A 23863-nucleotide genomic window follows, 5' to 3' on the forward strand; every position below is an offset into this window, starting at 1 on the left:
GTGAGGCGATTCAGTTTCTTTTAAGTCCTAAATTTCCACTACGATATGTTATGTATGCAGTTTGACTCAAATGATTTGATAATTTTTTTTTTGCTCAGAAAATAACTTTGAATTCTTAGGAGTAGACTGTATTCATCTTGAGAGAGATTGGATGTTAGTCTGTCCTTAAAGTTAATTCCTTCTTTAGCCCAGGTAATGCTCTAATTGACGGGTGTTTCTGACTAACCCTATTTCTAATGCTCCAATGTTCAAATATTTGCGTCAAGTTGTATGTCCTTTTATTTTGCTATGTGTGCTCACTGTTAAAAATGATAAATCATTTTACTATTGGCAAAGATTTTTAATTGATTGTAACATTTTGCTTTGTTGCAGGCTATTCCCAAAGATCCGAGTGTCCAGGATGGTTATGTCCTACTGCTTGTCCTTGTGTCTGTCTTCATTGGTGGGACTTTAGTCCTACTTTCTGGTATCTTGATTATCTGCAGAAGATGCTGTGAAACTGATCGAAGGTATTCAAGGTAAGTCATTTGTCTTACATCCTGGTGTAACTCCATTTCTTTAACTGATTGGAAGAGTCTTGTTGCCTATCTAGCCAATAACATAGTTTGAAGAACATACAATGGATAAAAATATATGTTCTGTATTTTCTTGCATTGGATTTCAGAATAATTAGTATTAGTATCAGTGTGTACTTCTATCATGTCTTGGTTTGACCATAAATTTGCAAACAAAACTTTTGTTAATGTGACAAAGTAATATCCAGATTGCAAGCAATAACCCCTGTCTGTAATTGCATTGTACTAGACTGTACATCCTAGTGATATAATTGTTCTGACTAGAAGCTGTATTGTGTTGTGACACTGTACTAGCCTCAGATCCAGCCCCAACAATTGGAGTGAAAGTTTCCTTTCAATGGCAGCTGTTATACATTTTAATCCAAATGAGTCTTGACAGTATCAATCTGGTTCCTAGTGAAAACAAGTCTACTGCATAAATCTATCCATAATTCTGCATTAATTGTGCAATCCCATTAACAGATGGCATAATGATAGGCATTGTGGAAGACAGAAATGTCACTGGTGTGATAGGGGGCAGTCTACTTTGCACTTCAATTGGAACTGTTTGCATAAAGCTGTATAGACCATATTAGCCATGACTCTGAAAGGAAGCATTATATAATGCCTTATCATACCTTCAGGGTATCCCAGAATGGTTCACTGCCGGTAGAATATTTCTGTACTGTTATCAGTGTGAATAGGAAGGTAACCACAAAAATCAAATAATGCACAGCAAGATTCAACAAACAATTGGCCAAACTAAGCAGTTTTGATATATTTTCTGAGGGAGGAATGTTGCTTAAATCACTAGTAGAGCTTTTTGCTTTTCAAACAACCCTTTAGACTCTGTTACATCCACCTGAGTAGGTAGCACCTGCAACAATACAGCACTCTTTTGGTATTGCATATCCAAAGTGTCCACTTGGACTATATGCTGAAGTGTGTAGTGGGACTCGGACCCCACAGTCTTTTGGCCCATACAACTGAGTTAAGCTGGCAGTAATTAAGAACAAAAAGAGAAAATGCTTGATTCGTCATGACAACAAATCTTTGTGGGTAAAAAATACAAAATATGTACCACAAATATAATGGGAAAACCAGTTATAATTGCAGTTCTTGGTCAACCCTGCTAATTGCTATGTTGTTTTTGCCCTTTCCTTTTGTTATACTTCTGTGAAATACCAATAGCAGTGCTATAGAACTGGAATTTGTGTCTGCCTCTTATCAAGACCTTGAGTAACGCTGCTAGCTATTTATGACTGGCAAACATGACATACAAAATGAGAAAATGCATTAATTACATTAAATGATGAAAAAAGTTCTCAATTAATTTTCAGGACATCAAAGGAATTGATTTAGAGCTTCACTTAAGGGATTTTTCTGTTTTGATTGGACGCCTTCATCCCATTAAGCACTTCACTCTACAACATTGAATTTTTTGAACCAGGGGGCCTGTAGTTAACATTTAAAGAAACACGTTGACACTGTACTGCCTTAACTGCTGCATGCAGTATTCAAATCTGAATCTCTATGAATGAAACGAACCCCAAAATTTACAAAGAGCAAAGTATCTCCTTAATTTCAACCCATTTAATTGTAATGGAAGCTCAACACTTAACCTTAGCCTTCATTTAAGATACTTTATGACATTAATGAACCTTAGGAACAAAAATGCCCTGAAGTGATACACAGTGAGTCAGCCATAGCTTCAGAACCACTTTAAAAATATTAAAGATTGTGTTTTAAAACCTATCTACTTTTGTCTGGTCCAGGTATTTGTTGACTCTTTCGTTCCAAAGCACGAATGTTCATCAGATTTTTGTGCAAAAATTGTTAACCTAGTTAATTCTAGTTAAATGAGAGTCTCCATTCGCTGAAAGGAGCACTTTAGATACACCCTGGAGTATTGGAAGTGATAGATGCCAGAGGTGATGTACAATTTGGGTGATTAATTAATGACAGTAAAATGGCCACAGTGGGAAATGTATATTGTCAGTATCCTTCCGTGCATGTTTAGTTTGTTTGACAGCCTGCATCACATTGCTTGGTAGCAGGACACACCAATTTGCCTTCACTAGATGCTGATTTCATAGACCCTAGGGACTCTTGGCTCTGTCTCTGAAATAGAATTTAAGAAGAATTGGCTAGTAAATGTACTCTTATCATCATGGCTAAAGGAAACCTTCACTATAAGCACAAGTGTAAGGAACATATTTTTTTATTTCTGTTGGACTGTTATAAAGAACATATATTTTTATTTTCTGTTGGACTGTGAATTAAAATTACAATGGCTGCAGGTTGAAAGACATGTCAACTGGAGCAGGATGATAGATATATACAATGTTACAGTCCTAGAACAGAGTGTACCATGAAAGACAGGATGGTGCCGGAAAGGACTTCTAGACAAAGGGGGCTGCCTGGCAACAGCATTTTAATTGGCTCCTGACCAGGTGACCAGGTTTTGTGTGAGAAGCAGTGAAGCACTATAGCTTCTAGCCTGAAAGGAACAAGACCTCAAACTTCTCTCTCCTGTGTATGGAAGATTCCAGTAACTCCACAATAATAGCTAGCTGGATTTTCTTCTCATATCTCTATAACCTGCTCTTTCTCTCTGAAAACCCCTGTCAAGAGCCAAAAGGGGAAATCATTGTTAGAGACATTGAAAGGCAAGTGCTCAAGCAGTGAACTAAATACTGAAAGTGCTGGAAGACCACCTCGTGCCAACAACAAGAACTGAAAGGAATTTGGAAGGCATCAGTCAAAATCAACCCACTGAATCCTGTACTCCAGAATTGGTGCTATTGAACTGTTTTATCCCACTCTTAAAATCCATGTTTTTGTGTCTTGTATGTGTGTGTATAGGGATTTAAGAAGGGTAGAGTTTAGGTTACAGAGTTAGAAATTAGCAGTTCATGTTTCTTTCTTTTTCCACTGGTCAACGACAGTTTGTTCAATAAACAGTCATTTACTTTTTCAGTTTAAAAACCTGGTGCTGATATTCTGTTAACCTAAATTAAACAGTTAGCTAGAATTGGGGCAATCTGGTGGTTTGATCAAACTTTTTCACATTTATTGCAGCTCGGGGAACAGTGGGGCTTGATATTACAGCGCACTATCCCCAGTGAGTCGTGACAATGTTTAGGGGCTCAACTGAGGTATTTTGGAACAAAAGACAACAACAGTGTGGGTGTAGATTTAGTAAGTAATAAAAGCTAAAAGGGAACACCAAGTTTGTACTATCAAAAATAAGATGGCACTGGAAACTGCTAAAGTTTTCCTGCAAGTGGAAGGGATGTCCCTGAAGATTTTACAAGGGATCCCAAAAGCCAGGTTAATCGAATTGGCAAGTAAATTAAGAGTAGGATTGCCTGCCAAAGCTGGGAAGGCAGAGATAATCAAAGAGGTGGCACAGCTTTTGAAATTGGAAAGAATACCCAAGAGACAGAGTTCTCCAAGGAGTGGTTCATTGGAATGGGCTCAAATTCAGTTGCAAATGAAAAAATTGGAACTAGAAGCAGCAGAAAAGGAAACAGAAATGGAAATGTGAAAACGTGATCTCCAAAGGGAACAGGGGGAGAAAGAAAGGGCAGAGAAAGAAAAAGGGAAGGAAAGAGAGAGAGAGAGAGCATTCCAAAGGGAACAAGTAGAAAAAGAAAGAGAAAGGACATTTCAAAGGGAGTTAGAAATGGTGAAGTTAGAAAAGGAGGAAAGAGAAAGAGAGAGAAAGAATTCCAACCTAAAATGCTGACAGTTAAAAAAGAGACACCAGGAGGTGAGGCAGGACTTATTTCCAGCTCAGAACTCGGTGGGGAGATGTTTAAATTTGTACAAGCTCTTCCAAAGTTTGAAGAAAGGGATGTTGAAGCATTCTTTATTTCATTTAAGAAGATAGCTAAAAAGGGGGGGAGGTGATGGCGTAGTGGTGTTGTCACTGGACTAGTAATCCAGAGACCCAGAGTAATACCTGTTGAATTCAATAAAAATCTGGAATTAAAAGTCTAATGATGACCATGAAACCATTGTTGATTGTTGTAAAAACCCATCTGGTTCACCAATGTCCTTTAGGGAAGGAAATCTGTTGTCCTTACCTAGTCTGGCCCACATGTGACTCCAGACCCACAGCAATGTGGTTTACTTTTAAATGGCCTAGCAAGCCACTCAGTAACAAACCGCTACAAAGTCACAAATAGGAATGAAACTGGATGGATCACCTGGCATCGACCTAGGCACTGAAAATGACAATGGCAATCACAGCCCTGTCGACCCTGCAAAGTCCTCTTTACTAACATCAGGGGGCTGGTGCCAAAATTGAGAGAGCTGTCTCACAGGCTAGTCAAGCAACAGCCTGACATAGTCATCCTCACGGAATCATACCTTATAGATAATGTCCCAGACTTCAGCATCACCATCGCTGGGTATATCCTGTTGCACAAGCAGGACAGACCCAGCAGAGGTGGCGGCACAGTGGTATACAGTCAGGAAAGGGTTGCCCTGGGAGTCCTCAACTTTGACTCAGGACACTATGAAGTCTCATAGCATCAGGTCAAACATGGGCAAGGAAACTGCCTGCTGATTACCATGCACTGCCCTCCCTCAGCTGATGAATCAGTGCTCCTCCATGCTGAACATCACTTGGAGGAAGTACTGAGGGAAACTTACATTAAATTTGAAAGGATTAAGCAAAGTAGTTTTGACAGATGGATACGAGCATTAAGAATTGAAACTACCTATGAAGTTCTCAGAGAGACCATTCTCTTGGAAGAATTTAAAAACTCCCTACCTTCTGTAATAAAAACCCATGTTGAAGACCAAAGGGTTGCAACTGCCAGACAGGAAGCAGTAGTGGCTGACGATTATGGGCTGATGCATAAAACTAAACCTTTTTTCCATCACCCTCATAAATTTGAAAAGGATAGAAAGTGGGAGAGTGGAAGGAAGGCAAGTGGCCAGGGTAAAGAATGGATGGAAACATAGAAACTAGGAGCAGGAGTAGGCCATTCGGCCCTTTGAGCCTGCTCCGCCATTCTTCATGATCATGGCTGATCATCCAACTCAATAGCCTGCTCCCACTTTCTCCCCATATCCTTTGATCCCTTTCACCCCAAGAGCTATATCTAACTCCTTCTTGAAAACACACAATGTTTTGACTTCAACTACTTTCTGTGGTAATGAATTCCACAGGCTCACCACCCTCAGGGTGAAGATATTTTTCCTCATCTCGGTCCTAAATGGTCCAGCCCGTATCCTCAGACTGTGACGCCTGGTTCTGGACTCCCCCACCATTGGGAACATCCTTCTTGCATCCACCCTGTCTAGCTATAGCTAAGATAAGGAGATCAAAACTGCACACAATAGTCCAAGTGTGGTCTCACCAAGACTCTGTACAATTGCAACAAGACATTCCTGCTCCTGTACTCGAATCCTCTCACTATGAAGGCCAACATACCATTTGCCTTCTTTACCGCCAGCTGCACCTGCATGCTTACCTTCAGCGACTACTTTACAAGGACACCCAGGTCTCGTTGCACATTCCTCTCTCTCAATTTCTAGCCATTCAGATAATAATCTGCCTTCCTGTTTTTGCTACCAAAATGGATAACCTCACAGTTATCCACATTATACTGCATCTGTCATGCATTTGCCCACTCACTCAGTTTGTTCAAATCACACTGAAGCATCTCTGCATCCTCCTCACAGCTCACCCTCCTACCCAGATTTGTGTCAACTGCAAATTTGGAGATATTACATTTAGTTCCCTCTAAATCATTAATATATATTGTGAATAGCTGGGGTCCCAGTACTGATCCCTGCAGTACCCCACTAGTCACTGCCTGCCATTCGGAAAAAGACCTGTTTATTCCTACTCTTTGTTTCCTGTCTGTCAACCAGTTTTCTATCCATCTCAATACACTACCCCCAATCCCATGCAGTTTAATCTTACATCCTAATCTCTTATGTGGGACTTTGCCGAAAGCCTCCTGAAAGTCCAAATAAACCACATCCACTGGCTCCCCCTCATCAGCTCTACCAGTTACATCCTCAAAAAATTCCAGTAGATTTGTCAAGCATGATTTCCCTTTCGTAAATCCATGCTGACTCTGTCCGATTCTGCCACTGTTTTCCAAGTGCTCAGCTATTAAATCTTTTATAATGGACTCTAGAATTTTCCCCACTACCAACATCAGGCTGACTGGTCTATAATTCCCTGTTTTCTCTCTACCTCCCTTTTTAAATAGTGGGGTTACATTAGCTGCCCTCCAATCTGTAGAAACTGTTCCAGAGTCGATAGGATCTCGGAAGATGACCATCAATGCATCCACTATTTCTAGGGCCACTTTCTTAAGCGCTCTGAGATGTCGATTATCAGGCCCTGGGAAGTTATTGGCCTTCAATCCCATCAATTTCCCCAACACCATTTCCCTACTAATACTGATTTCTTTCAGTTCCTCCCTCTCACTAAACCCTGTGTTCCCAACATTTCTGGTATGTTATTTGTGTCCTCCTTTGTGAAGACAGAAACAAAGTATGTATTTAGTTGGTCAGTCATTTTTTTGTTCCCCATTATAAATTTCCCTGTTTCTGACTGTAAGGGACCAACATTTGTCTTCACCAATCTTCTTTTCACATACCTATAGAAACTTTTACAGTCAGTTTTTATATTCCCCGCAAGCTTACTCTCATACTCTTTTCCCCTTCTTAATCAATCCCTTGGTCCTTCTTTGCTAAATTCTAAACTGCTCCCAATCCTCAGGTCTGTTGTTTTTCTGGCCAATTTGTATACCTCTTCCTTGGATCTGATATTATCTTTAATTTCCCTTGTAATCCATGGTTTGGCCACCTTTCCTGTTTTACTTTTGCGCCAGATAGGAATAAACAATTGTTGCAGTTCATGCATGCGCTCTTTGAATGTTTGCCATTGCCTATTAAGTAACGTTTCCCAATCCATCATAGCCAACTCGTGCCTCATACCATCGTAATTTCCTTTATTAAGATCCAGGACCCTAGTCTCAGAATCAACTACGTCACTCTCCACCTTGATGAAGAATTCTATCAAATTATGGTCGCTCATCCCAAGGGGCCTTGCACAACTAGATTGTCAATTATTCCGTTCTCATTACACAATACCCAGCCTAAGATGGCCGGTTCTCTAGTTGGTTCCTCAATTTATTGGTCCAGAAAACCATCCCATATACACTCCAGGAATTCCTCCTCTATGGTATTGTTACTGATTTGATTAAAGTCACCCATAATTACAGATGTTCCTTTATTGCATGCATCTTTAATTTCCTTTTTAATGTCATTCCCAAAATCACTGCTACAGTTTGGGGGTCTATATACAAGCCCCACTAATGTTTTTTGCCCCTTAGTGTTTCTCAGCTCTAGCCATACAGTTCCACATCGTCAGAGCTAATGTCTTTCCTCACTATTGTGTTAATTATCTCTTTAACCAGCAAAGCAACTCCACTGCCTTTTCCTTTTAGTCTGTCCTTCCTAAATACTGAATACCCTTGGATGTTCAGTTCCCAGTCTCCTCTACATTGGAGAGACCAAACGTAAACTGGGCGACCGCTTTGCAGAACACCTGCGGTCTGTCCGCAAGAATGACCCAAACCTCCCTGTCGCTTGCCATTTTAACACTCCACCCTGCTCTCTTGCCCACATGTCTGTCCTTGGCTTGCTGCATTGTTCCAGTGAAGCCCAACGCAAACTAGAGGAACAACACCTCATCTTCCGACTAGGGACTTTACAGCCTTCCGGACTGAATATTGAATTCAACAACTTTAGGTCGTGAGCTCCCTCCCCCATCCCCACCCTCTTTCTGTTTCCCCCTTCCTTTTTTTTTCCAATAAATTATATAGATTTTCCTTTTCCCACCTATTTCCATTATAAAAAAAAACCCACTAGAGCTATACCTTGAGTGCCCTACCATCCATTCTTAATTAGCACATTCGTTTAGATAATATCACCAACTTTAACTTTAACACCTATGTGTTCTATTGTACTATTGTCGTTGACATCTTTTGATGATCTGCTTCTATCACTGCTTGTTTGTCCCTACAACCACACCCCACCCCCCCCCTCCACCTCTCTGTCTCTCTATCTCTCCGACCCCCACACACACACCTTAAACCAGCTTATATTTCAACTCTTTCTTGGACTCGAACTCAAGTTCTGTCGAAGGGTCATGAGGACTCGAAACGTCAACTCTTTTCTTCTCTGCCGATGCTGCCAGACCTGCTGAGTTTTTCCAGGTAATTCTGTTTTTGTTTTGGATTTCCAGCATCCGCAGTTTTTTTGTTTTTATCCCATCCTTGGTCACCCTGCAACCATGTCTCCGTAATCCCGACTATATCATACCTGTTTACTATTTGCGCGGTTAATTCATCCACTTTATTGCGAATGCTCCTCGCGTTAAGGCACAAAGCCTTAAGGCTTGTCTTTTTAACAGTACTTGTCCCATTCCCACTATTTTTCACTGAGGCCCTGTTTGATTCTTGCCTCTGATTTCTCTGCCTATCACTTTCCTTCTTCCCCTTTCTGTCTTTTGTTCTTGTCCTTGATTCCCCCTCCTCTGACTCCTTGCATATGTTCCCATCCCCCTGCCATTTTAGTTTGAACCCTCCGTAACCAGTCTAGCAAATATTCCCCCTAGGACACCAGTCCCGGTCCTGCCCAGGTGTAACTCATCCAGTGTGTACTGGTCCCACCTCCACCAGAACCGGTTCCAATGCCCCAGGAATTTGAAACCCTCCCCTTCACACCATCTCTTCAGTCACGTATTCATCCGATATATCCTGCTATTTCTACTCTGACTAGCACGTGGCACTGGTAGTAATCCTGAGATCACTACCTCTGAGGTCCTACTTTTCAACTTACTTCCTAACTCCCCATATTCTGCTTTCAGGACCTCATCCCTTTTTTTACCTATGTCATTTGTACCATGTACCACGACCACTAGCTGTTCATCCTCCCCCTTCAGAATGTCCCGTAGCCGCTCTGAGACATCCTTGACCCTAGCACCAGGGAGACAACACACCATTCTGGAGTCCCGTTTGTGGCCACAGAAACATCTATCCCTGTTACAATTGAATCCTCCATAACTATTGCATTCCCACACTTTTTACTCCTCACTAGGATAATGATAGACATTTTACTTCATTGTGCTGTCTAGCAGCCCAACATAGAGAAAAAATTATATTTACAAGATACCATTTTGGCCAACCAGCGTGTCAGCTAATGCTTATATTTTTGCATGCAATATTCTACCGTGAGACCATATTAATCATTTAGGGATTGCGATTGCTGGGTGTTTCATCCCCATGGAATTGCAAACTCATTTCATTGTCATCTTTCATAAGTCTGAATGCAAAATATTCACCTTGTGTGATATAGCTGGAGGAAATTTCAGTTAGTGGTGATGTATCTTTGTGACATGTCTTCTGGTTGTTGCTTTACTTAAATCTTTATTTATTTTTTCAATTAATCACTGCTTCCATAACTTATTGTTGGCCAAATAAAGGTTTTTTTTGACAGGTTCCTTTTTGGAGTTATGAGCAACATACCCTCTATATTTTTTGGAGTGTGTGGCCCCCATACATGTTTTTGTGCTGCTGTGCATGCATGATAACTTAAAGGGGCCAAATGGCAGCATCTCGCGTGGGGACTTCTGGGTTGTTGTGCAGCTTACAGGGAACATTGGTTATGAGTCGATTTTTCAGAACATAGGAGATTGGGAAAATTAATTCCTCTAAACATTGTTGTGGCTTAGCAATGCCAGACTTAAAGAAAAACTTTTTGAACTGAGTTGCCAGTTGTGACTTCTTGGTTCTTTTGTAGGTGGTACTGACAGGGTTTTCTTGTTCATTCCTTTTAAGCTTAGTGACCCCCACCGCAGTTGTTTTTACTATCAACGATGTTGGATTGAATGCTGTTTCTATTTTAGGGTGTTTTAAGATTTCTGATTCTCCTTTCTTTCTATCCCTTTTGTTGGTTCTTGCTTTCTCTCAGTCTAGGTATCCATGCCAACCCTGTATTGTTCTGCGTGAGATGTATCGCCAGGGCAAAGCTATGCTGGCTATCCTGCTCCATTTTCAGCCTGTGTTTAATAAAATACATTTACAACCTTCTCTTGTCTCCTTATGTGGAGAGCAAGAAAATGGGAGAGTACACCAGCGGATCTAGAGATGATCAACATTTCATGACTGGGCTTAGCGATACCTGGAGCAAAAACTGTACCAAGGGCCTCATGTGAGGTATAAGCAGGCTGCTTATTGTCTCACGAGAGATGCAAAACTTGGTGAGTGACTGAAAAGTTAGCTAGTAAGCCTTAAGTGAAAACTGTGCTGTTTCTTAACACTGGGCAGGGATACTCCCATTACTTGTGAAAATGTGTTTGACTCTTAACTGTCCTCTGAAATGGCTTATCAAACCGTTTCAATGTTTAAAAGGAGTGATTTCCCTTTCTAACAGCACTGTAGATGTACCTACACCACATGAACTGCAGCGGTTCAAGAAGGTGGCTCATTGCCAAGGGCAATTCAGGATGGGCAATAAATGCTGACCTAGCCAGCAATGTCCATGCCCTGTGAACAAATAAATTAAAAAAATTAGGAAAGTGTGGCTCATATCTTCTAGCAACGCATGCTAATTTCTTTTCTTTGAAACAGTATTTACTATTTAAAGGCCATTATATTCTTACTCAGCTGATATATTCCTGCCAGAGCAATTGGACTAGTTACACCACCTTATTGATGTCCCAGTTGAGATCAACCAATGGAGCACACACGATTGATTCTGGGATCCTCCTGGTCTGCATTGTTCAGCGTTATACCATGTAATGTCTTTATCCATCAGACCATTAAGCAATTTGAAGCTCTAAGTATTCTCACTTTTCTATTTTATTTTTGCAAGGGGAGAGGAGAAAATAGATATACATCAAAAAGCTAAATATTTGCAAAATAGCAAGTAGAAAATAACACAACTATCTTATAATTTAAATATGTATCAGTGGAATCCACATTTCAATTTCAGGCTCCCCTTATAGATTTTTTCTTTCACTGTCTTCAATTTTTTTTTTGTTTGATTCTGGCCTGATCTATCTTCTAGTCAGGCACAAAACTAATAACTCACTGTATGCATAATCAATCTATACCTAACTGAGTTAATCCATCATGAAAGTGAGTCATGCCACTTTGTAGTCATTGTTCCCTCTGCCACTTATTGCACAAAATGAAATGTGTACCCTCTCCCAAAGCTCTGTTCTGTCCGACAGTTCATAATCAAAGCTTATAAATGTATTAACATGCCAAATGTTTGTTTCTAATTAAACAGAATTTACTGGCATTCAGTACAGATAGTTTTTGGTATCTATATTGCATTGCCCAGTTCATTCCCCTTAAAAGTTTAGCTTTTTTTTTAATGTTTCTTATGCCTAAACCAATATTTACAGCTACACAGCGTATTCCTTCAAAATATAATTGAATTCTTATACGGCAGGTGTAATTTTCCCAGATTTGCACTAAGTGTGGTGGTGGGCAGGTAAAACCATGTTTTACCCACCGGCTGTGATGATGGGTTTTCACACTGTATCGTCCCAAACCGCCTCATTAGTTATGCATTCCTGGCAAACGCGCTGTTTCCATGGTGGGTAGGGTCTCATTCGCCCGCTGACCATGACCCCAACGCCACATCATGCCAGGCACCATGGTTAAAGTCCGTCTGCAAGCACAGTGCTCATTCCTTCCAGCTCACCACCGCTGCATGAAAGACACGGCCAGCAAAGGAAAAAAGTCTGCCCCCCTCCCACCCCCCGCATCAATGACGGGTCCCTTGAGCAACTGCTGGATGCTGTGAGGCCCACCGGGAGGTACTGTACCCCCGCTCTGGACGCGCGATGGGCAGCAACGTGAAGAATCCAGCTTGGGAGGTGGTGGCAGCTGTGGTCAGTACCAACACCCTTCAGAAATGGACAGCCACCCAGTGCCGCAAGAGGATGAATGATCTCCTCCGTTCCACCAGGGTAAGTCACTCTTCTCATCACTCTCGACTCACACGCTCACAAGCCCATCACACATCCATAGGGCCCCCTCACTCACTGCCAGTTCAAGTGACATCACCATTCACTCTCTCACACACATCATCATTGCCCTCATCCCATTCATGGGGCCACTCACTGTCCACACAAGCCAAGCATGCTTATCATCTGGCCTGGCAGGCATCCTGCTTACTCTTTCCCCATCTCTATCCATGCAGGACAAGCTGGCACACAACAAGAGAGAGGTTGCAGACTGATGGCAGAATACCTGAAATCAAGTTCCTCATGGACTTTGAAAACAGAGTCATCCAGCTGGGCGGGAAGGATCTGGACCGGTCCTGTGCTGACGGTGAGGTCAGTGCTGCTCTACCAAGTGAGGTTCCAGCAGTGCAACATCCACCGGACAACCATGCTGTGAGTGATTTGTCCTCTTTCACAGGCCACTGCCCAGGCAGTAATTATCCCCCCTTGCTTTCGCAGGCACATCTGCCAAACAGCCGACTGAGTCCATGATCCAGGGCCTCCAATCAAGCCCCAAAGAAACCCCTGGAGAGGAATCTGACAGCACTCTCCCTGAAGTCCCATCACAGCGCTCACCCACACCCTCTACCAGGTCAGAGACACACACCTCAGTGGGACCTAGCTTTAGAGTAGCCCCAGGATCACAATCTGGTGAGTACATCGCACTGTCTGATCCACAGCAGGTGGAGGCAGGGACTTGCCAGGTCCCCAGCACTTGGAGGACTGCTGGAGGCCAGAACGTTGCTGAGTCCGAGTCAGATGATGAGCCGCTGGACTCGGTCATTCCACAGTTGCTGGAGCTGCAAAGGCAAGCTCGGGAACATCAGGAAGGGACGTCCGCTGCACTCCTCAGATTGCAAGGCACAATGGAGGAGTCTGTCCACCTTCAGGCTGAGGTGATAGTGCCAGCATGGCAATGCACCAAGGTCAACACTGGCAGGATGATAGCCAACATGGAGACCTTGGTCCAGGACTTCTCTCCTGCTCTGCTGCGCGGGCTCAACTCCATTGCTGATGCCGTAGTTGGTCTCCTGCAGTGTGTACGCAAGAGGGCTGCCAGGCAGCTCGATTTCACTCCAGCTACCCCTGCTTCTCAAGGAGTCAGCCTGGGGCCCCCGGGCACCCATAGGGAGGAGGATCAGCAGGTGCACACTCTGGGCCCATCTTTCCAGGTGAGTGCGAGAGTGTCCGGCCAATCTGACTCTCCTCTTCCTGTGACCTCAGCAGCTCCAGCTCCACAGGCCGAGGAGGGGGCCACCGCCACACATCAGGGCCCCGAAAGCAGGCCAGGGACCTCCAAGTCTCGGCCCTCCAGAGGATGCCAGCCAAGGTCATCACAGACAGGGTTTCACAGTCAGCAGGCTGCCTCCACCTCCACTGTGGATATCCGGGGAGCACCAAGACATAACGGCAAAGGTTAGGAATGTTAAGGAGAGTTAGTTGCACAGTCTGGGCACGGGTGTTAATCACTTGTACATACTGTTCACTATTGTCAATAAACTCCAAAGAATGTCTCTCTGCCTATGGCTCCTTGTTCTGATGAGCAGTGTTCTTGTCACTCAGATGTGAAACCTTTCTGCACAAGATAAAGGCAGGTGTCTCAGTCCAGGGCCTCTTCCCTGTGTCTTTGCAGCCTTCAGACCACAGTGATGGTCCAGCCTCACACTCCCTGGAAACATTACTGATAGCTGCACCTTGACAGTGCTGGTCATTGCTTCCAGAATGTAGTGGACAGGCCCCACAGAGTTCTCTCATTCTCTCTGTGTGCTCAAAACACCTTTATGGAGGGGCTGACCCCCATCTCTTCAGCATCTGTGACCAGTGATGCTGTGCTCCAGCTCCTGAAGGGCTCAGATGATGAAGGCAGACAAAGCATAAGAACTTCTAATGCTTCACGGCTGCGTCTTTATGATATGACCCTGATCACAGAGCGCAAGCGATCTGCCCTCAGTCAGACAGGAGTCAGACATTCTCAGAGGCTATGTGAAGATCTATGGAGTGTCCTCACTGCATGTCGTCAGCATCCTCCTGCATTCGGGTGACTATTAGGGCCTCCACTGTGTCTCCATGACAGGACCATTCTCACGGAGGGTATTCACGCTGCCATAAGCCAGACTGGAGTCAAATGTTCACAGATGTGATGTGAGGATCTATGGGGTCACCTCACTGCATGTCGTCATCGTCCTCCACAAACCTAGCAGCTATGAGGGCCTCCCTGTCATACCTGCTTTGTCTACCCAGTGCGAGGGCCTCATCCCTATCATTGTCGCCTCCGTGGACCTCCTCATCCTCATCGCTGTTGGCGCAGCTCCTTCATCTCCTCCTCAGCCAGCTCGTCTCCTCATTGCAGTGCCAGGCTGTAAAGGGCACAGCACACGGCGACGATGTGTCTCACCCTCTGTGAGCTGTTTTGCTGAGCTCCACTAGACCAGTCCAATCAGTGGAACCTCATCTTCAGCATCCTGATGGTCTGCTCCACCAAGTTGTGAGCTGCTGCGTGAGCCTCATTATAGCGTCGCTCTGCTGCAGTCTGAGGCCGCCCGGGTGTCATCAGCCACGGCCTTTGTGGGTAGCCCTTGTCCCTAAAGAGCCAACCCTGCAGCTTCTGTGGACCCTGGAAGACTCCAGGGATCTGTGACTGACTGAGGATGTAGGCGTTGTGCACACGCCCTGGAAACTGTGCGCACACCTGCAGGATGTATTTGTGGGTGGAGGCTTGTGGTATCCCACTGAGGTCACCTGTGGAACCCTGAAAGGAGCCACTGGCATAGAAATTGAGCACCGCTGTCACTTTCACAGCCACTGGCAGTGGATGCCCTCCATGTCCCCTTGGCACCAAATCCTGCAGTAAGTGGCAGATGTGAGCGACCAGGCCCCTAGACATGTGCAGTCATCAGCGACACTGGTTCTCGGTCACCTGCAGGAATGGCAGGCGGTGTCTATAGACCCTGGGTGTCGCTAGGCTCCGACCAGCCACGGCTCACTGTCTATCCTGGGCAGTGTGTGTGTGAGAGCCCCTGCTGCTCCTTCTTCTTGAGGTTGGTGCTCCTGCCTTTGCGCAGCCAGGAGCCTCAGACGCTCTCTCCTCTGTCTTCTCCGCTCACTGTAGGCCATCAGGCAGACAGCTAGGGCACCAGGCTTCATGCTCCTGAGAGAGAGAGAGAGAGAGACGTGGTTAGCATAGGTGTAATTAGCACCATTCCTGGCCCTGTGTGACTGCCCCTTAATGCTTCCCGGAGAGTGCTGGTCACCCCTCGCATGGCCACAGATGAGTGCGCTGTGGCTGCCCTGTCAACCTGCGACATGGGGGGAGGACAGCTCCTAACTGGGATGCTGAGATTGCAAGGGGCAGTGAGCACCTCCAGCAGTGACTGCTACACGGCCAGCATTGGCAAGGAGATTGTACAACGTGTGCAGTCCAAACTGCTCCGTGGTCCAATAAAACAGACGCAGACTTGGAGTCCGTGCCGGGGGTGGGTGTGGGGGTGGGGGTGGGACGGGGGTGGGACAGGGGTGGGGGTGGGACAGGGCCGGGGGTGGGTGTGGGTGTGGGGGTGGGCCGGGGGTGGGGGGGGGGTGGTGGTGGTGGTGGTGGTGGTGTGTAAGTTATGGAACAATGGAACACTTGGTGGCACTTTGGTGCCTCCCTTGCATGGGTGGGCAGTCTAGGTGACCGACCCCAATCACATCACTGTGGCTGTGCATGAACTGTCTCAGTTGCAGAGGAATGGTCAGTTTATACAGTTACACAGCAGCAGTTACCCCCCCCATGGTCCTGATAACAGTTGCCTCTGAGGCAGGGCAGCGCTTCACTCCGGCCTGTATGTGGCCCCTGAAGCCTGCAAAGCAGCAGGTGACCTTGGTGAGTTCTGCAGAACATTGCATTGCACTCACCTCCAGTCCACCCAACGTGAAGGCCGCCAAGTGCATGTCACCCGTGCGCTGTTGTGAAACATGTCGACGTGCCTCCCCACCGACGTGGACAGACTATCCGGCGGGGTCAAAGGTCCTGGCGGGATGGCCCTGTAATGATACGCTGATATATTACAACGAGCTCCCCGACGGCCATCGGCAGGAAATGCAGCACGCCATCGGCAGGCTGAGCAGACGATCACCACCTGCCTTCCTGCCTTGGTGAAACCGATCGCGCCATATTGTCCGCACGTGCCGCCTATCATGCCCTCTGCCAGCGGGCATGGAAAACTCCACCCAAAATGTGTGGCATTCAGTCATATTAAGTATTTCCTCAGTAGATATTGCAGCAAGTATCCTAACCCAAAATACAGAACTTTCAGGATGGGGGTCGCTTCTGTCATTTTATATAAAAACTACATAAAGTTAAATGCATTTTAAAATCAAGATATCGAACAATGGTCTGAATTGAGAGACTAATACACATTCCATCTTTATTGAGTTACTGGTTGTTTTGTTCCCAGTGCTCTCTCATCAACAGACAATTGAGAATGTTGATTAAAATTTGTCTTAATGAAGTGGTAATGGTGATGTGACAGAATATCAATACCATTTATACTAAAGAAGTGTTCAGATGTACCACCATTGCATAGCTATGGCAGGCTACATACCTCCAGAGGTACTGGAGATGGACAAGGTGAATTAGTTCCATCTTCTGGAAGCAAATATTGGCAGTTATTAATGACCATCAGCAGAATCACTTAACACTAAGGCTGACATTGTGTTCTAGTCATAGCTGAGTTCTGCTCCCAACTGTATTCATTTTAAAGTTGCCATCGACTTTTGGAAAAACCACATATGGGTGATCTTGCACATGTACTGTGGCCTAGTGTGTCAAATCCTCTGTATAAACCGAGGTACTCTGAACAATCACCTACATTATGGACCTACTTCCACTGGAAGAGGTTCTGCAAAAAATAGTTGGGCTTAAGAACAGGCAATTGGGAGGAGGTTTTTCGAGTATCTTCATTGTAAAAAGTGGAATCGAAATTCTTAAATCTTTTGCATTGTGCCCTTGAAATTGTTGCCGATTAAGTGGCAGTGCATAGACTTTGTGTAAGGAGGCAGAAATATTGATGTGTTATGGGTTTAATATTGGCTTTAGATCATCTGGCACATTGTTCATTTGACAATACTCATCCTAGTCCACAATTTATTCGATCCCAGCCCTGAATCAGTGCTGGAGGATCTGGTGGGTTTCTGTTTATGAAATTGACCTAAAATCGACAAGTAAATCCTGGTCTTCAGCAATAAAATATAAGCATCTGTCCAATTAAGGGCAGCAGGCGAGTTCTTGAAGCTGGAGGCCCAATCAGAGGTCTTTTAGCTTGAAATGCACAGCAGGCTGCAGTGAAGGGTTAATATTGGAGAGGGCACTCCAACATGGAGGTGCCCTCTCACCAATTTTTAAAAAAATGTAAATAAAAAGCAGAGAAGCAGCCATGCCGCACTGTGGGCTTTGGGGAGGGGGCTGGGTAGGGAATCCCTCTACAAGGCAGCTTTTGGTTGCATCCTCACCCAGGCAGGTATGGAGGCTCAAGGTCTGTAGCATTGACGTCCAACACCACCCCACCCCACCACCCACCACCAAACCACCAGCCCACCCCCCCACCCCACCCCGGCCTGCTGCCTGCCTCCAGTGGCAATGGGAAACTGGAAGCTGACTAGGAAATCCCAGTCGACCTCCTTTTGGGTGTCTTTAACAAAGCTCTTGATGAGCCCAATTGGCTACCCATGTCATGGGGGCAGGTAGCTCTGGCAGTCACAGACCCACCTCGGCATAAACAGCTGGCACTGGGCACAGGGTCGCCGACTGGTGCCGGTAGTTATGGATCCCATCCGCCTCCCTTCCCGACATCAGCTGGACTTGAAACTCCTGTCCTCTGTCCCAACGAGGGTGTTTTGGAACAGAAAGAATACACCTGTACTAGGTAGTATTGTCAATCCTCATAATAATTTAACAGGAATAAAAAATGGACCAATTTATCAACAAATATAGCCATAGTCAGACATATCTTATTGAAAAGAATGGAAATTCTGGACATTCTAAGGAGATAAGGGTTATTAAAAATCATCATTTAATACATTTTGAATAGAACGTCAAAATGAAAACAATAACGTGACAGCAATTGTAGTGTATTTTCAGGAATTGATCACCAGCACCTACACTTAGTCAGTTACAGTAAATTGGTGATTTGATATATTAAGAATTCTTAATTGGTTGTCGCTCTGCCTTTCTCTTCTAGTTGTGGAACTAATCTGCTGTCTGCATAGTAATGATTCATTTTGACCCAGCCATGCCACCAAGGGAAGGGCAGGATTGCAGTTTAGGAGGAAAGGAAATTGGACTTTGCTCTCCTCCCCACAAAAGCAGTTCATTCAGTGAAGGAGCTTTGAGATTAATGGAGTAGTGGGGTACCTGAGGCAGAAAATTTACAGAAAGAAATATGAACAATTTGAAGCCAACGCTGGGTGCTTATTAAATGCTAATCATATAGAAGCAATGTTCCATTTGTAAAACTGACCATGTCTATGGCTGCTGTGCTAACAGAGATGTTGAACAAACAACATTGTGTCCTCGGTCAACAATGCAGCTTGTCCTGCTCTCAAATGTTGTCTCCTCTACCAAGGTGGGCCTACAACTCATCCAGCTGACTGGCCCCATTTACACTGCATCATGGCCGAGTCATGTTGTCAGCTCTTTAAAAAACATAAATGAACAAATAGGATTAGTTTACCACTTACACCAAAGTGTCATTCATTTGGAGTGATAATCGTTTATTTTGGTTTACAAATGTGGCTTACAGCAGTGCACACGCCTCTTGAATGTATGTGTTTTTAAGTAGGTTTCAAGTCTGTGTCACTCTTACTGATCACAACTGTCAATCCTACCATTTCCTTAATATTAACAGCTCCGGATTCAAACTTGCTGCTGTATTAGATTCTGGCAAAATGGCAAACTGCAAACAGGAAAACATCTAGATTGGAGGAGCTTTATTACAATCTACAAAGACAGCACTGATTGTAGGACAAATCCAAATGCTTCCTTTTTTTGGCAGTTTTTAATTGTCAGCTAACTGCAGAGTGATACAAATCATTCCACTAATGACATTTTCTACAACACATAATGGTCATTAATCATCTTGTGCACCATTGTGGGGTGTGTGGGGTGGGGGGGGGGGGGGGGGGGGGGTGGAGGTGTGGGGATGGCAGTGAAGGCAGCACGTTGGGTGTGGGTATACCTTCAGTGAATAAAGCCGCATGATTTATCTACGGGAAAAAGCGCGGACATTTGTGGCAGTTTGCAGCTGAGTCCGAGATTCGTCCTATAGCTTCATCCTTTACTGAGAACTTTGCTGAGAACTAAGCCATCTTTGTGAACAACAGATAGTTAGCAACCACTGGGGACACCCAGTTCAAGTTCGTAAGGGATTTCAGACATATGATCTGACATATGTTTTATACATATGTATTCAAATGCTAAGCCAAGCAGGTGTAGATTGTTGAACTATGAAGGACATTTTCTGAGAACATAATTTGTGTTTTCTTGGACCTGAGGGATAATACATTTCGGCTGCAAATAGCGATGGTCTTAAATACAATAGACTCATTGTGAAATAGCTGATGGAAAATATGAATGGGACAAACAGTGTAACAGAGAAGTACAAGAGGTGTGGAAAATGTTCACAAGGTTATAAAATAGTCAAGGAATTCAGGTAAAAGCAAAAAACTGCGGATGCTGGAAATCCAAAACAGAAATAAAAGTAGCTGGAAAAACTCAGCAGGTCTGGCAGCATCTGGGAGAGGAACACAATTAACGTTTCGAGTCCGTATGACTCTTCAACAGAACAAGGAATTCAGGTTATGTGATAAATGGAAGAAGGGAAGAGCAGTTGATACTGTGATGAATATGTTGAGAATGAGTTGGCAGCCTAGAGTTTGCTCTTATCTGTTTAACATTTTTTTTGTTTTATTTTGAGAAGTACTTACTAGTAATTATTATATTTTGTCTTCTTTTTTCCATTGCCTTGATCTAAGCCCTGCAGCAGAAAGGGTGAGTGCAAAATAACCCACGTACCTGAATACCCATACATAACCCTGCCCTCTGTCTCTCCTGACCCCCGCTCTAGCCTTTACTTGGGGCAGAATTTTTGGATTGTCGAGCGGGCATGCGCCCGACCCGATCGGACATGAAATTGGGTGAGATGACGTTGGGCGCACATTCTGGCATCATCCGATATTTCAGTCGGTGGGCTGTTGTTAAAGTTCCAATTGTCCCCAATTGTCAATGGTCCACCCAACCTTACAGTTGGCAGACGGGGGAATCTGCCAGACGGACTTTGCATTTTTGATGAAACCTCATCCGGTGGGGGGGGGGGCGGTGGGGGTGGTGAGGTTTCCGTTATTAAACGAAAGAAGAAGATGAACGTACGAGCAGAATTTTCATCATGTGTATGTTCAGGTAACTGACGGTGATGCTTGGACATCTTCCTCGTGACTTTAAAATCTTTATTTAATTGTTTTGAAGTCTGCAGCTCCCTGAGGCAGCTCTCTGCTGTCAGGGAGCTTTCATTCAGCGCCCGCCCTCACCCCGGGAGCGCTGAGAATTTCAGCGCCGCTTCACACTGCCTGGCCATTAGTTGACCAACCAGCGTGAAATCGCGGTCCATTCCCCGGCCCCTCCCAGGTCCGCCGATCGCACCCGTGCGGCAACCTAAAAATCCTGCCCTTGGTGTTTCAGATTTCATTCGGGGGTAATTTACCTTTGGCCAATGGAGTAGTACAGGTGATATTAAAGTAGCTGTCCATTTCACATCAGGCCCAGTTGTCCTTCTCATTGAAGTCAATGGAAGAGAAAATCAGGCCAGATATATAATAGGTGGCCCATTCAATACCAGCCGTTTTACACCATCAGCTATAGTTAGAATTATCCCCAATAAGTTTGGAAAACTGAGTGGAATAAGACTTAAATCTACATCAATGACCACTCCAATAGCTCAATACCACTGTGCTACCTTTTTATTGTTTATATAATAGCCCAGATTTTACAGTCGATGGTAAATGAATGACGCCAACAGCTTATTCTATTTACACTTGCCCATAGACTTCCTCTGGACTTTTGCCCTAGAAATCCAAATCAGCACAGCACCCTGTTCAGGGGATCTGGGAGCTGTGCGAACAGGGTAGGCAACGCTCTGGCTGGGATCTTCTGTGGAGCGACAATTATCATCAGATTGCCGTTTTGCTCGAACTTATACCTGCCTGGACGCTGCTCCATACCTCTAGCTGGGTCTTCCGAGCCTGGCTTCTCCCGAAATGCTGAGCGCAGATACCATTGGAGAGCTCCATGGAGCTCTGTAGAATGGTAGGAAAGACAGGAGCTGCCCCCTTTCTACGGCACTGGCTGTCATGTGGTAAGTTTAAATGTCCAGTGCGAATGTTAGTGAATGGGTGAGTGGTTGAATGAGTGAATGGGTAGGATGGTAGGGTGGATAGGCGGGTGAGGCGAATGGGTAAGTGGATTGGTGGTAGGTGGGTGAGGTGGCAGGTTGGTTTAGGTGGCAAGTGGGTGAGGTGGTAGGTAGGTAGTGCAACAGTTGGGTAGAGTGACCGGCAGGTGAGGTGGCAGGCAGGTAGGGTGACAGGTGTGTAAGGTGGTAGGTGGGTGAAGTGGCAGGCAGGTGAAGTAACAGGTGAGTAGGGGTGCAGGTAGGTGAGGTGGCAGGTGGGTGAAATGGCAAATGGGTGAGGTAGTAGGCAGATAGGGTGGTAGATAGGTAGGGTGGAAGGTGTATGAGATAGTGGATGGGTAGTGTGGTAGGTGGATAGGGTGGCAGGTGAGTAATGTGATACATGGGTGAGGTGGTAGTTGGCTCAGATGGGAAGGGGTACTCAAGCCAGAGGGCTAGTCAGTTTGGACTGGGGGTAGTTGGTTGGTGGTGGTGACATCATGGTTGTGAGAGGTAGTCAAGTTGAGGGTTTTTGAAGCAGCGATGGAGGAATCTGGGTCAGTCCTGTAATTATGCAGGAGCTAGACTAGGATTTTTCTAACATTTCCTGGGTTACTATTCAGGTAAGTCCCACAGAGATGTCCGAATCTGCGACTCTAGCTGAGAGTCGGAAATTATTGCAGATGGTCCTGGGGAGCAGGGGAATTGCTCATCAGAAGTTCAAACTTCCTGGGCAATTCCCACGGAGGTCAGCATGTCAGGGCACACATCTTATGTAGGCCCGGTCTCCAATGCTCTGGAGACCAGAAGACCTGGGCCTTTGTCTCCTTAATCAACTGGATTGAAGAATCCTGACAGAGACATACAGGGGAAGAAATTCATTTATGTAGCACTTTTCTAATGGTGGTACAGAGACTTATGTCCATTCTCTGGGGGCTGGCAGTGTTGCAGGCTTCTACCTCATGGCCTTCTTCATTAAAGAATGGTCTGCAAGTTGCGCAAGTAGCAGCCCTTGGTGCTGCTTTTCCCTAGTAAATCAAATTAAGTCTGTGTGTTATCACTCAAAAATATTGCTATGCAAATTAATTTCTCCCCGTAGAGTCTAAATCAGGAATTGTTCAGTTACATAAAGTGAAAGAAATATGAGATTAAGAGAGAAATAAAGATACAAAGAAAAAGTTTTAAAAATCTTTCTTAATTTTTAAAAAATCTCCATCAATCATTCAGATATAAAGGAATGAGATTCTACACTAGTTAAAGTAAATTTTCAGTGGCAGAGAATTACTTTTTGCCAGTAGTTAAGACTTGCCATGGCATTAAAATTCCACTTATACTGAATTGAACAATCTTTAACCTTTCCTGGCGACATTAATGGGTATCTGCATAATCACAGCAACGTCACACATTCCATGTGTTTCAATAACCAGCCTCTCAGTGAGATGCCAGTATAGTTAAGGTTGTGGAGGAGCAGGGCAGCTCGGACAGTAGCTCCCTGATTTCGGTATTTAGTTACGTAAATGCCAGAAGTTTCTGTTGAATTTTCTCTTTAATAAGATGAACGCCATGGCCTCAACGTTATTTTGCCGCAAAATCTGGAACAATGTGGGGGGGTGTGGGATGTTGTTTTTAATCTTGAATCCTCCGATTTGTGTGTCTTAATTTTCCCAGTATCCCTCAGTTATTGCTACACAATCGCGTGAATATTTTTATCTGGATCAACATTATAACTGCGTTATGCGGTGGTTTACTGAAGATTTGTAAGTGCTCTCTTACTGGATGCTGCATAATATGTTTTGTCTGACGAAGATTGCAGGCTGGAGCTTTCTGAT

At 44.6% G+C, this 23863-nt stretch overlaps 1 protein-coding gene across 2 annotated transcripts in view; it reads left to right on the top strand.

Annotated features, from left to right (window-relative positions):
* The window catches only part of cbarpb (CACN subunit beta associated regulatory protein b), a 195572-nt gene that overhangs the window by 22406 nt on the left and 149303 nt on the right, over positions 1–23863 (top strand). For both annotated transcript variants that reach the window (XM_041204886.1, XM_041204887.1), the window contains exon 3: positions 373–518. In XM_041204886.1, coding sequence (XP_041060820.1) covers positions 373–518 — 146 coding nt within the window. The remainder of the gene's footprint in view (positions 1–372; positions 519–23863) is intronic.

The sequence above is a fragment of the Carcharodon carcharias genome, chromosome 14, assembly GCF_017639515.1.
Source record: "Carcharodon carcharias isolate sCarCar2 chromosome 14, sCarCar2.pri, whole genome shotgun sequence".
NCBI lineage: Eukaryota > Metazoa > Chordata > Chondrichthyes > Lamniformes > Lamnidae > Carcharodon > Carcharodon carcharias.